At 42.6% G+C, this 14,302-nt stretch overlaps 1 protein-coding gene across 16 annotated transcripts in view; it reads left to right on the top strand.

Moving 5' to 3' along the window:
* The window catches only part of DST (dystonin), a 2,190,048-nt gene that overhangs the window by 599,564 nt on the left and 1,576,182 nt on the right, over window positions 1-14,302 (top strand). For all 16 annotated transcript variants that reach the window (XM_069606170.1, XM_069606155.1, XM_069606164.1 and 13 more), the window contains one exon: window positions 4,695-4,756. In XM_069606170.1, coding sequence (XP_069462271.1) covers window positions 4,695-4,756 — 62 coding nt within the window. The remainder of the gene's footprint in view (window positions 1-4,694; window positions 4,757-14,302) is intronic.

The raw sequence follows: 14,302 nt of genomic DNA, 5'->3' as shown, positions 1-14,302 counted from the left end.
AAAATAGCAGTATTTTTCACTCGAAAATCGGGAGTCTCCCGCCTAAATCGGGAGGGTTGGCATGTATGCCTCTAGTATGCAAGGAGGGATCCAAACAGATTGGAAACACAAGTAAACTATGAACCTCCTTGCCCAATTTTGGTAACTTGGACGGAACTGCAGGCGTATCTCCGAAAGGTCGATATCTACTTTATTATGACCACAACAGACAGTTCTATCACACTACGAAATACAACACATCCTGTAAAGCAGCAGTATTCCAACTGTGGGGCACGACACCTTGCGGGCGCGGCCTCATGTCCAGGGGGCTGCAGACCCATAGTCAGAAAATAATAAAAAAAATAAAATCCTGGCATCAGGGGAGTAAAATGGGAAAGAATGTTATGGGGCATGTAGACGGGGACAACATTACAGTGAGGCTTTTAGTTTTACCTGGTATAAGAGAAGCTAGATGTGTGTTTCTCAGTGGACATTTTCATATGAACATCTTCAGCTTGTGCCCTATGTTTCGGATTTAAACCACTCAACAGTGACAGGTGTGTGTGTGTGTGGTCATGACACGGGTATGAGTATTAACTTAGGTTGGGATGATAATTGTATGCAAATAGGTTCTATATACAGCGCTTTGGCGAACACGCTATATAAATAACAAGTCATTATCATATTTATTATTTTAGTATGGATCTAAAAGCCAAGCTGAACCCAAGATGGCAAAAGAACCACGAGAAAACTTTTGCCTAAGCACAAACCTGTACTGCTGTTCTGCCTCCCCACAATAAAAATCTCACCTTGCATCCTGCCTCTCTGACCACATAGCACAAGGCCCCCTGCCTTGCCTGCCCACCCTTCAAAACACAAAACTCATTACTGGCATCCTGCCTTCCCACCACAACTCTCAGACCCTCAACGCAAAACTATTTCTTTAATCCCAAGTTTGGCAGATACTGCCCATTGAAGTAAAATCATCTTCCCAGGATCACACTTTGTAGAAAAACGGTGAAGCCTGGATATGAATTCAATCCCCACTTTACAAACTTGAACAAATAGCTCCTCTGCTCTAGCAATACAACTATGTGTTCATTTCAGAATTTAAAGAGCTAAAATACTGTTTTCATCAGATTCCTGATATTCCAAACCCTACTAAATAGCTTTGGCTGTTTAAAAAGTATATTTAATACCGTTCTCTATGGGTAGAAGGGTCAAGGTCGCACTGGCCTATAGGGCAATCGGTCCATGGCTTTACTTTACTTTAATACATTTATATTGCATAGTCCATGGACCCGTAGGCATCAGGGTGTGGACAGAACATAAATCAGACAGAGACCAAGACTGATAACATAATCAATTAAGCGAACCAGGGGTAGAATCAAACGAACATTAATGTTTTCAGCTTTTTCTTAACCAGCTTTGGCTGAACCAAAAATGGAAAATGCTGGTGTGAGCCAATTTTTGGGGTCAAAGTGTGCCATTTCTTGGCCAATCTGGGCCAGTTTTATGAGTTACTTCACTATGCGGCTAGTAGTTTTGACCAGTGTTGCTGAATAAATATTCTTTAAAATGCACAATTTGCATCACATTTCATCAAAAAATTCCTACTTGAGTATTATCCAAACAGTGTCACAAAAGTCATGAATTGCCATTTGCAACTGTGGGCCACCTTTTCATTGCTGCCTGAGATCATTTTATGGCCCAGTTCGACCCTGAAAAGGGTCATCATACTTGCACTTGTGACATAGTGAATCATCCCCTTCAGCCTCTTTAAGTTCTAGTAATCTTGGGAATTGTTTCTTAGCATACTGTGTGTTAGTGGCATTCTCAGTTTTTAGAAAATAAATGGATTATACAGAAACACAGCAGCTGTCAATGATGTCCAGTAAAAAATACCATGGGCCCCTTAGTGCCAATTCCAAACGCATAGGCCCAGGGTCAGTGGTGGGGTGTGGAGAGCCCAGGGACTGGGCTAGGAGTGGGATGAGGGAGTCCAGCGGCTGTGATGCGAGCAGGTGGGGGAGCCAAGGGACTATACTGGGAGCAGGGTGTGGCGACTGTGCACGATAGTTCATAGCCATTTCAATTTACTGTCCATTTGGCATTTCTTTGGGGGGGCAGCCTTCCTACATTATACTGAGGGGGGATACAGGGGCAACACAGGCCAAAAAGTTTGAAGACCACTGCTGTAAATTAATGCAGAGGGCAGACCGTTTCAAAGAAGGAAAAGGGATGCACTCTGGATACTGACAGGAGGGTAGTTGGTATAGTAATTAATCACAATAGTAACATAGAGCTGTGAACTCTGGGTGGACACAGCCTACAGGCGCAGTCCCTCCATGTCATATTTAGTTGGGATATGACAGCCAGGAGTACACCATGTCATCTCAGTAGGGGGATGGCCAAACCTTCCCCCTGCCATGGCCAGCCTAATTAACAAAGGCGTATCCTGCTGCTTGGGTCTTCATGGCAATGTATGTTTTGAATGCGAGATGGCAGTCGATCGTAAAGCTGAGACATGATGCACTGATTGATTGCTTGGGTGTGAATCCGTCGAGCTTCATGTCAGTTGGCTAGTTTTGGACTTGGGCATGCTTGGCAGGGTTTCCTATGAGACTGGATTTGGTCTTTGTCAGATTGCGTTTCAGGCAGGGGATTGACAGGCATGCATGGATGAAGGACCGGCAGTGCATCAGTCAATGGATGTCATTGATGTTATTGATCCTTGGGTAAATCTGTATGTTGGTGTACCTTGAAGTGGATGTTGCTGACGAGTTCTTCCAGAGGTTCCATCAAGAGGTTGAAGATTATGGGACAAAATGGAACCTTGTGGAAATCTATATTTTGATTGGTGGTGCTGGGATATGTTGGGCACCATCTGGAAGAGTTGGTCCGTATTGGAGAGGTAGAAAGCAAACCACTGCAAGCCTGTTCTATCAAAGTTCATGTGCATAGTGAGGATGTAGATAAGGGATTAAAGGTCAATGGTAAAGGTGGCAGAGTAGGACGATTCAGTCCTACTCGATCAAAGTAGCTGGGCTACTGTGTCCAGGATGCGTAGTGTGTCATTGATAACTTAGATGGTGATGGCCTCTGTGCTACATTGTGGTTGAAACCCATTTGGTAGTTCTGTGGGAGATTATGCTGAGTGATCCTTTCATGCAACTGAATAGCGGCGTCTTCTCACTCACTTAGCCAGGAAGAGTAATTGCGCTGGTAATTTTACTTTGTGGTCTGAAGTTCTCCAGTCCCACCTGGAACAAGAGTCAAAAATCTGCAATCCAATTATTTCTTTTGCATGCTTGCGGAATATCGGACTAACAATATTTTAACTGTGTCCCTTCAGTTCTCAAGTTTATTCATGGTTAATTGATACACTCACTTCAGCCTACTCTTTTTCTGCACTTACTGAGATATATGGCTGGCATTGGTGGCTGATCTAACGTTTATCTGCACATATGTTCCCGATTAAGGGTATATTTTGGGGGATGTAAGTTTCATCCATACTGTTGGCTCTAGGTTACATAATGAAGTATAGACCGTATAACCGTAATACTATATGTAATATTGCAAAAGGCTGCATGCCATAGATGTTTTTTGTGCCATAACTTTAAACAACCATAGGTTTCTGATCATGGCCCACAGGCTTTGTTTCTAACAAACCTGGCCCAACCATGCCCTTGGAAAATGTGTTGACTGTGGTACGCTAGAACATTCTTCATGTCTTTTAATGCTTGGATTATATTTAAGGACTAGGTAGCTAGCTGGGAATTATCACGTTTCATCCTACTGAATACTGGTTATAAAACCTGAGCTTCTCATATCCCAAAAAATGGTAGGTTGTTGCATGAAGACCCCCTGACCACGCTCAATCTGTCATAGCAATATTCCTGGCTTCTTAGAGGAATGGTGCAGAGCACCCGGGAAAAGTTTAATGTATCAATTCCTTCAAGAAATGACTACTATATTGTGCTGGTACTGTAAACGAAAAAAGGCCTTTGACGTTGTGACCTATGAATGACCAGATTTCTGTGCACATATGGTATGTGTGGAAAAATATTGAAAAACGTTGGCATATCTTTTCCAGGGGGAAAACATTTAAGTTGGGCCATCTGTATAAGTCACTCGCCACCTCAGTTGTATGCATACATACAAGCGTGCGATTTCTTAATCGCGAAGAGTCAAATTTCACCAGCCAGTGCCTAGTGGTGATTGCTCATTTTGCACCCTGCCTTTTCTACACTCGCAATCAGTTGTTTAATCAGTTGTGTAAATTGAACCTAATTTATTGAGTGGAGGTATGTTAAGTGCTGCTGGCTACATTCGCCAACTTTTATTCTTAGTAGCGGGAGTCTTTTCTTACTCAGCACCCCAGAATTTGCCTCGGAATATCAAAGAATTCGGATACATTATTTTCCGTGGTGTCACTATACAGGCAAATAAGAGGTCCCCTCAAATCGTTTGCCGCCCCGGGCCCCACAAATGCTTGGGCCCCCTGAAGGCCCCTGGCACGCGGCTCTCACCACAGTGGAGCTCGCGCTTTCCAACAAGCGCTCGAGTAAAGGCGTGTCAGGGCCCGTCACGGGGGCATGTCCGGTGTCCTTTTCATTTATATTGAACATAGTTGCACTTCGCCTTTCAGAAAAGTTTACAATAAATCTGTATTTTTCACAACATTGATGTATTGTTTTTATTTTTTATTTCAGATGAGCGGGACAAAGTGCAAAAGAAAACGTTTACAAAATGGATAAATCAGCACCTTATGAAGGTAAGTGTCACTGTCGTGTGTAGTATCGGGTGAAAACCCAACGCTTGGCTGAACAACAGTGGGTGGTTCCTCTCCTGGTGACCTGCAGTGATGCTAGCTACGGGGGCGTGCAAGGGAAATGTGCTGTACAGGATTACACGACCGCATTAGCTTTGTGATCACCCAACGGCCCTCCTTAACGCTAAAGTGACTTCATTCTTTGTTTTTTGCTTATAGATGTACATTATTAGTGGTGCAATCAAATCGTAATAAGAAAAAAGTGAATCCTAAAAATGCATGTGCTTACACTGACAAGTCAGCTACGAGGCGCTCAGTTGTTTTCTCAGCTTGTCTGTGATATTTCAGTCTTGATCCGACCTCATAGGGGCAGTTCATCCCACAGTGCGAGGCCGTGCCTCCTCTGCCTGGGAGGGCAAGCAATCCCAGCAGAGGGCTCAGACTCGCTGGGCCTCATCAGCTGAGGCGCAGCTGGACCCCCTAGTCACGGTGACCACAGACACCACGGCGCTAATTAAAATGAGAAAAAGATGCAGTAATAAATGATCACGCCGAGATTCACTTCTTAACCACTGGGAATTCATCTGGAGAACCAGTCAGTCTTCAGAATCCCACTCCCCCCACACACAGATTGTAATTTTCAGCACAGATGGCATTTTTTTTGTTTTGGTTGGTTGGTGGCAAAGCCAGCCATTGCCAGTTCTGTCCATGAACTAGGGTTAGGAAGATTGGCCTGTGCTACATGTTTTCTTCGCTACTCAAAGTAGTGCATTGCTTTAGGATGAGTATAGCACTGAATGCTGTGCAGTGCATGTTTGCCTAGCTAGGGGACAGCAGTGTGTGACTGTGCAGAACAAACGTTCCTGGTGCGCTGCAGCTTTGAAGGTTTTTTTCTACCATCCCCTCTTTATCAAAATACCTGTTAGCTAATATCTTTTACTGGGATATATGTTATGTTAAGTTAATTTATACTGTGCACCACTGCCATTTTAATGGTCTCCAGGCATCCACGTGGATCTGTAAGGAAAAGTGTGTCAGGTCGGTGAGTGAGGGTGTATGGGATTGGATAGATGTTGGGCTAATATTTTGATGCTTATAGAACCAGGAGGAACTGGCATCTGTGTGTGTGAGGTTTCTATGTTTGTTTTGTTTTGTGTACTGGGCTTGTTGTGTCCGGAAGGGTGGTATCTAGCTTTTGAGTTGTTTTTTTGTCAGAGGTTATTGGTATTTATGTCCGGTTTGCATGTTTGGGTGGGTTGATTCAATACCCCTCTGGGCATGTGTTGTAGATGGGAGGTGTGGGTTGTGTTAAGGATTTCAATCAGGCAATACACCCGGGTCTCGCCTAGTATGTAGTGCGAAAATGAAATATGTATTGTCTATAGGTTCAATATTCTGAGTGATATACCACTTATATCACACCCTTCTCAAAATACCCCCCAGGTCACAGTGGACCAAGAATCAGGTTGGTTGGTAAATGTATTATTTATTTATTTAAAATTCAAATCAAACACAAATGAATACATGTGGCAGCAATCACCAATGTGGTGACAAAACAATTCAGAAAGTAGGTAAGGCAATTGAATTCACTTACAGCAATACAGAAGATAAAACTCAGGAAAAAGAACAGTTTTGGCTTGTGAAAAGATAGCGCTTAGGTTAAGATTTCCCCCTGTAAAGTTCTTAATTCACACATGAGAAATTCTACACAGATGTAAGTAAGCAGTAGGTATTCAGGAATAAAAGAAAGGTGTATAGGGTTAGAATGCAATCTTCCCTCCCCAAACAAGAGAGAAAACGTTTTTGGAACTTTGACACTTTTAAACTGACAGTTGAAAATGGCTTTGTGAAACAATGAAAAGTGTGCACAAATCCTTAAATTGATATAAATTCCTATCAAAGCAACACTAAACAGGTCCTAACAAATATAAGCTACAATATGAGCAATAATACACACTTTAAAGGCATGGTGGCATGGTCTAGTAAAAATATTTATTTAAAAAATAGATAGGCAACATAAAAAAAAATACTAGCATTCTCTTTTTTAAAACTTCCTATGTAAAATTTTGAGCTATTCAAGCTCAAAATTCGCAAAAGCAAGCACATGGGCGCATCCATTTTGTGAAATGGATGCCCTCCTGTGCTGGCTTTTGCGGCACTAATGAAGGAAAAGCCAGCCAGCTGTAGTAAACAAAAGCTACCGCTGCGTGGCTTTCCCTTCATTAGTGCTGTACGCGGAGGACGGGAACCGGAGACCAGAGCAGGAAAGTTGCAGCTGAATCTCGGTAAGTGCTATTTATTTTAAAAAAAATAAGCACTAGCTGGGTTTTTTTTCTAAGTTTTCCAGGCTGGAGGAGCCCGGAAAACTTGGAAATAAAACCGCAGCTTTAAAAACGTTGTATTTATGTTTGCGGTTGCTTTTGAAGCGACCGCAAACATAAATACAACGTTATTGTGTTGGAAAACGCTGCTGTTTTTCTTTCCAAGTTTCTCAGGCTCCTCCGGCTTTTATTTTTAAATAAAATGTTTTACTAGACCATGCCTTTAAATCAAAAAGGAAGTTTGGAAATACTTGGAATGGGAAAACGCACATGGAAAACCTTTGCAAAATTGCGAATTCCCACCTAAATTTCACTATGCGATTTTTTCATAAAAACAGATCAAATATACAGTTTCTCAATGTGAGAGTTGAAATTAAGTCTCTAGCTATAAAATTGAAGAAGTTATGCACGTTTGAATGAGAGGTGTTTTTGAAAAGAAAGGCACGAAAATGAAAACCGAAATCAGTTTTTACAATGATAATTATGCTCTAAACTAGGGTATTCGGGCTGGTTACCAGTTTGAAACACAGTAAGCTCCAGAGTGGTCCACGGAAACCAACCCCAGCACCTCCATGTCCGGCTTGGAGGACTCAGTCGGATTACCCGTGGGATGATTTTAAGGGTTTGGGATTTTCAGAAGACAAAATGATTTTAAAGAAATGATCACTATTACAAGTTCTTAAATTAAAGAGAGGATGGGTTATAGATTGGGATAGGACAAATAAATATACTATGGGTTACTAGGATTCCTATTTATACTTCCAGTCCACTGTAAATTAAGATTGGACCGTCAGGTTCTGGTCATCACGGATCGGGTCTACAGGCAGCAGGGCACTTCTGGCGGGATGGTCAGCTGGGCGGTTCTGGTCAATTGGACTGGTACCTCAGGCTGGATTGGATTGGCCCTTCTGGTCACTGGACACTTTAGATTAGCGGGATGGCGAGTTTCAGCAGGCAAGCATGAATGGTAGCAAGCCAGACTGGATCAGAATTATTTCCCTTAAGTGGGATGGTTCAGGGTTTGGGCCTAGCTGAAGAAGAGTTCAGCAAATGCTGATGGCCTTGGTTTTGCAAAGTAGTCTGGTTCAGGACAAGATCTAAAGTTCTGGAACAGGATGAAGAAGTCAGGACCAGAGTGTCACGCGGAAATCAGGATGCAGTCAGGAATCAGTGTGTATGTGTGTGGTGAGCTTCCCTTATTTATCATGCCAAAGGACATCACTCAGTTTATTTTAGGAGCAGAATTACAATCCACACCCACACGGCTGTGATTGGCCAAAGTCACTTGCCTTTTTCTGTTTGGAAGCCAGAAATAGCTGTCATCTTTTATGATGTGACTTGGGAACTCCCACAGTTATTTGGACCAAAATTTACTTTCCCACAAATACACATTTCTATACTTATGCCCTCTAATAAAATCGGACACAGGCATTACATATTTTATGGGTTACATTTAGATCCAACTCCTACATCAGTGAGAGCTGGCTTTGGCTTTCTGTGGAATTTTGTTAATTTTAAATCATAAAGGTTTGGCCTAACAATTCCTAACCTGGTACATATCTGTGCAATCGCCCCAAAACACGGGTATACAATATTAGCTTTGCAGCATTAATAGTCTTGGCACAATTAGTGTTTCTTTATAACTTGTGTCCTTATGCAGTACCAGGTTCAATCAAGTCTTCAAAGAAAGACCATAACATTAGATTTACAACCACCAATTTTTACATTTATCCTCCTTCTTGTGGTAAAGTTAAAGGTTTTTAAAGCTTAATTACAACTAGGCATTTAACCACCAAATATCCTTAGCAGTTTTTTTTTACTTTTCTTTTAATTGGCAACAGCTGTCAAATTCCTTTGATCAGGGTGGGGGGTCCTCCTCCCTGAGAGGGAAGTTTCCTGCCCCTCCCCATAAGGGATGAGTGTTCAAGCTTGCCATTGTCTTTAGCCGAGTCCCAGACGAAAGTCTAATGGGTTCTTTGTCATGTGTATGTGAAAACCTCCCAGCAGCAATTAAGCCTTTCCTGCCTACAGTGAGGTGTCACCCTTTCCCAGGCTGAGGCTGTCAAGCAGAATTGTCATTAACTCCAAACTGGGTTTTACTTTAAGTTACCTACATCTTTCATTAAACATATAAAATGCACACAGTTATCAGTGTATTATGACATTGGCAATCCTTTGACTTTTCTTCAAGAATTAAACCTTTAAACCAAAACATGCTTTTAAACAGGTGATTTTGCACTTTCTTCATGGAAAAAGCACCTTAAACGGAGTCCTTTTAAATCCAATTTTCTTATGCAGCACTCACACATTTAATTCAGCATTATTTCTGTCCTTGAGTGTTGGGATTTGTCTTCTGCAGTCTGGATGTATGTATCCAGCCTTTGCTTAGAGTTCTCTCTGCACAGCTGAAATTGTTACATGTTGCCATTTTAGCCACATTTTTCCCCTGTGGGACTGAAAACAATGTTGCTGGGCTGCCTTTTTCATAAAATACATTTCTTAGCTGCTGTCAGTCAATGAAGCCCGGCTCCTCTGAGCCACCTGGATGATCTGTAACCCTTTTACTCTCAAGGATTCCCTGGAAAATGAATGGATCTAGTGCCAAAACAGCACTTTGAAGGTTGCAAAGCTGCATTTTAAAAAGCATTTTCGGTTTTTAGCCCCATTCTGTGGCCTTGCTTCATGTTAAATGTAACAGCACCCACTGGCATGCTCCTGCATTGAGAATTCTGTCCCCCCCCCACTTTGACTGTGTATGTCAGGGGTGCGCAGCCTTTTGTGATTGTGACCCATACGCAGTTTTGCAGATTTTTGCGCACACAGGGGTTAGCGCATCCGTTTTTGGTTGTTTCTTTCCCCATTTGTAAATTGATGCAGTGGGGCATATCAGAATGGGTCAAAATATCCCAAAGTTGTGTGGAAGAGAGAAGTGGTTATTGGGTTGGTCTCTGGGTATTTGTAGCAATGTTATTGTTTTTTATTCTGTATTTATCTCTTGATTCCAGTTCATGGTTTGTTGCAGCAGGCATTTTATGTGTTGGGCGGTCCGCTTGTGAGGGTGGTTGTTGTGCAGTTGGCCTATGTTTATCTCTGTGAGTTGAATAGCCAGGTTTCTAGTCATTTCCTGATAGTTAGGTGGTCATCTGTCGTTCTTATTTCATTCGGGATATAGTTCCATAGTTTGGCTCTCAGACAGGAAAGCCAGTTCTTCCAAATTTTCTTTTCTCGTAGTATCTTTTCTATTCGGAGGTCCGTGCTAGATCTTAAATCTTACATCTCTTCTCGGTTGGTATTGGGTGATTTTTGCTTGGATGAATTCAGCTCCTTGTCCATGTAATGATTTATGGGCAATCATAGGGCTTTGAAGTTGATGGGTTTCTTCACTGCTAGCAAGTGTAGACCTTTTAGGCTGGTGTGATGTTGTCTCTTCTATTTAGTCTCAGGTGTAGCCTTGCTGTAGTATTTTGGATGCATTGTAGAATATTGGTGAGGCATTCGGGCCTTCCTAGGCAGAGGCTATTTGTGTAGTGTATCCTAGGTAATACCAAGTACATGACTGTAAGGGTACTTTGTGCAAAATTGAGGTAGGGGTGGATCCCTTTAATTAATCACATGAGGTAGAAACTTTTGTTTGCTATTGTGTTGACTTGTGGTGCCAAGGTGAGACCTTTGTCCATGCAGATTTCCAGATGTCTCCCGTTGGGTTCCTGTGCTCGGGGTGGTGAGGGGGGGCAGGTGAGGGATGTCTGTGTTGGACTGTCTTTTCGTGGAGAGTGGAGAGATCATTATTTCTGTTTTGGTTGGGTTTAGTTTGAGGTTGCTGTTTGCCATCCAGGTGTTTGTTTTTGAGGTATTTATTGGGTGTGTTCTCAGGGCTGTTATCGTTAGTTAGCTTGAAGATGAGTTGGATGTCGTCTGCGTAGTTGTAGGCTGTCAATCCTTGGGTTTGAATGAGCTTCATTGGGGGTGGTCATATAAATGTTGAAGAGAAGTTGGGAAGAGACTTAATCCTTGTAGTACACCACAGGTGGTATATTTTGTTTTTGGTGTAAATGGTGTAATGTGGGTTCTTTCAGTTCAGTCGATGAGGAACCATTTCAGCTATATTAGTGCAGAGCTTTAAATACCTGATTCCTCCAGTCTCTTGATTAGAATTGTGTGTTTGATCTTATCGAAGGCAGCTGATAGGTCCAGTAGTATGAGGGCAGGTTGGGTGGTGTTGTCCGTGCTAATTCGTAAGTCATCCCACATGGAGAAGAGTGCTTATTCTGTTCCTCTCACAGACCGAAGCTAACCTTGGGTTGATCAAGAATTCCTTTGCTTGCTATGTGCTTCAGTAGTTCTTTAGACAGGTGGTTCTCCCAAGAATTCCACTGAAAACGGTAGGTTTGATATGGGTCTGTAGTTAATAGGGTCATCTGTCTATATTTTCCGTCTCATCTTTTAGGAGAGGTTTGATGTACACTAATTTGAATCACTTTGGTAATATGCCTGTGTTTAGGGATAGATTCATTAGCAGTCAGATTTAGAGGGCTGGTGTTTTGTGGGCGAGTAGCTTTTTGTAGCTGTTCGGTAGGCAAGGGTCACCTGGAGATTCGACTATGTTAGTATCTTTTAATAGCTTGTCGAAGATTTCCTCCGATCGATTCAACTCAATTGTGTTGTGCTGATTGTTGGGGTGCTGGTTTCTAGGAGGGTATTATGTGGTCCTGCTGGATGAGTCGATGGCCTGGTGTATTGCATCTGTGTTTGCTCTTAGGTAGGCTGTGATGCTGTCGCATAGGGTTTGGGAGGGTACGATGCTGTTGTTGCATGAAGTTGGATTTTTATATTTCCTAGATGATTCTAAACATTTCTTTTTGTGGATTTGTTGCAGATTGGAGTCACGTATAGTATGCTTTCTTGGCTTTCGGGACTGCCGATTTGTATAGCTGAATTTGTTGTTGGTAGTGATTTTGACCACCTTGTTGGAGTAATTCCTCCATCGCTTTTTCTAGTTTACTGTTGTTTTTTTTTAGTTTCCTCAGTTCCCCTGTAGCAATCTTGCTGTAACTTTTTTCATCGCTGGTTTGAAGTTTTTTAGGGGTGTTAGTTGGTCTGTTGCATCTGTGATCCAGGTGTGAGGCTTTTCTTCAACTGTGTCTGGCGTCATTTCTTTTATTTGAATGGTGCCCAGTTTGGTAGTTTCTGATAGATTTGTTAAAGTGTCATGGTCAAGTCCTTTCCAAATTCTTTTGTTTGTTGCTGGGAGTTTAGTGTTTGTGGGCATCAGGATTTTGATGGTGAAAGATCATATGAATGGTACCGGTGGGGAGGCAGTCGAAAGTACACCCATGCAGAAAATCGTGTCCGTTCACAATTTGTTTGTGATGAAGAGTTTCCAGTAGGGTGCTGACAGAGCTTGTTGTAATAATTTTGATTTGTGGAAAGGTTAGCCAAGGCATCATTGAGTTTTGCAGAGAAGTTGGGGTTAGAGGTGGACTGTCTGCAGATCAGTAGAAAGAGTATTTTGAATTGGTGATTGAGCTTGAGGTTGACTAGGAGAGAGTCAAAGTCCTCTATGACTGTCGAGGAGCTGATGTAGTTTGTGTGTGCTAGAGTCCTCCTCTTCCAGTCTCTCTTTTAGATTGTAATAGTTTGTAGTTGTCTGGTATGGCTTCATGAGTGATTACTTTGTAGTTGTCCGAGAGTCATGATTCTGTGCACCTGTGCCGCCTTTGCTTAGGAGGTACAATTTTGTTTTGTGCTTTGCCATAGATCATACGTAGAGTATGCTGCAGTATTGTGTGTGCCATTTGGCTTGTTCTTTGTTAGTTGTTTTTTCTGGGGCTTCGATGGGGGCAGTGTTTGCCAGTCCTTCCGCACTCTGTTGGGCTGGCCCGTTTATTGCCAAGCGTGCAGTTGTGGCATCTGTCCAGTTGTTGAGGAGTTCCATTAGGTTGTGTGATGGGTTTCTCTGCTATTGTAGTTAGATGTTTGGTTGTATGGGTGGTTCTTTATCCAATCTCTGGTTATGTAAGTGGTATAGGTGGTGAGAGATTCTATTATAGCTCTGGTTCTTATAGGTGTCTTTCTGAAGTTGTCTTCTCCAATGCCGGGTTCTGTGTGTTGCGGACAGTGGTTTGGTAGTATAGTGAGAGCTCCTCTAGTATTCCCTGGTCCTGAGATGTATGATGCCTTTGTTCCACTCTTTGGCTCGATGTTTAGTTCTTTTAGAAGGGGCTAGAGGTGATTTAGAGGGGTCTTGAATTATGGTAACTAGTTCCTGTTGTTAATAGGGTTGTGGTTTCTTGTGTCTTTGCCATCCTCGTTTCTTTGGCCTTCTTGAATCTGGGCATATTTGTAGTTGTGGATGTTTTGTGATTGTTGTGAGTCATTGGTCTATTGATGTTGTGGCTGTGCGTCAAGCTATTTTGGTGATCCACTCTTTTTTTACAGGGGTGAAAGCCCTGCTGTGGTGAAATTGTTTCTTGGTCTTGGGAATTTTCTGAGATTCATCGTGGCATGCTTCGGAACAGTTGGAGTTGTAGCGGGTGAGTTTGCTTTGGGGCGGATTTCCCCCGTCCAGTGGAGGCCCCTCGTGTGGTGGATCGTTTTGTGGCCACCAACCCTTATGGTGGGAATTTCTCACAGCCTCATGGTAGCGAAGTTCGGAAGTGGTTGAAATGTTATGGTACCAAGGGGTAGAGCTCCCAGGCGTGGAAACCTCCCTGTGATGGTTGCCTCATGGTTGATCACCTTCATCCCTTTGAGTTCAATATCAGTAATGTTTGGGATGGCTGAGTTTGAGTCGTGGAACCACACAGTGGCTTGAGTTGGGGCAGCAGAATTCAACGTGGCCAAGGGATGATGAAAGTGCAGTCTTGATAGAATCCAAGGTCGATAGGGTTAAAGGTGTCTATACAGGAAAGGAATAGCTACAAAATGTTAGTCAACGCAATGAACAAAACAATTCACATTTTTAAATGCTTGGTAATACTCGGGGCAACATGAAATAGTACAATGACCTGTACTATTAGCTGGAATGTGAGGTTGTGTATTACCTCACCCCTTGATAGTGTGGAAGCGAGGGATCCAAGACTGGTGCTGCAGAATGTACACATGAAGGCAGCATGCACATAGCTGAGGTTAGATTGTAAACATCTTTAAATCATTTGTTTATGGCAATGTAAGTAGAAAGTTGCTAACTGCTTGGTGGTACAAGGCAGTGATGGCCCATGTTACCAAA

This window comes from Ambystoma mexicanum, chromosome 4p (assembly GCF_040938575.1).
Source record: "Ambystoma mexicanum isolate Mex_15411 chromosome 4p, UKY_AmexF1_1, whole genome shotgun sequence".
NCBI classification, from domain to species: domain Eukaryota; kingdom Metazoa; phylum Chordata; class Amphibia; order Caudata; family Ambystomatidae; genus Ambystoma; species Ambystoma mexicanum.
This window is presented reverse-complemented; position numbering and strand designations above follow the sequence as displayed.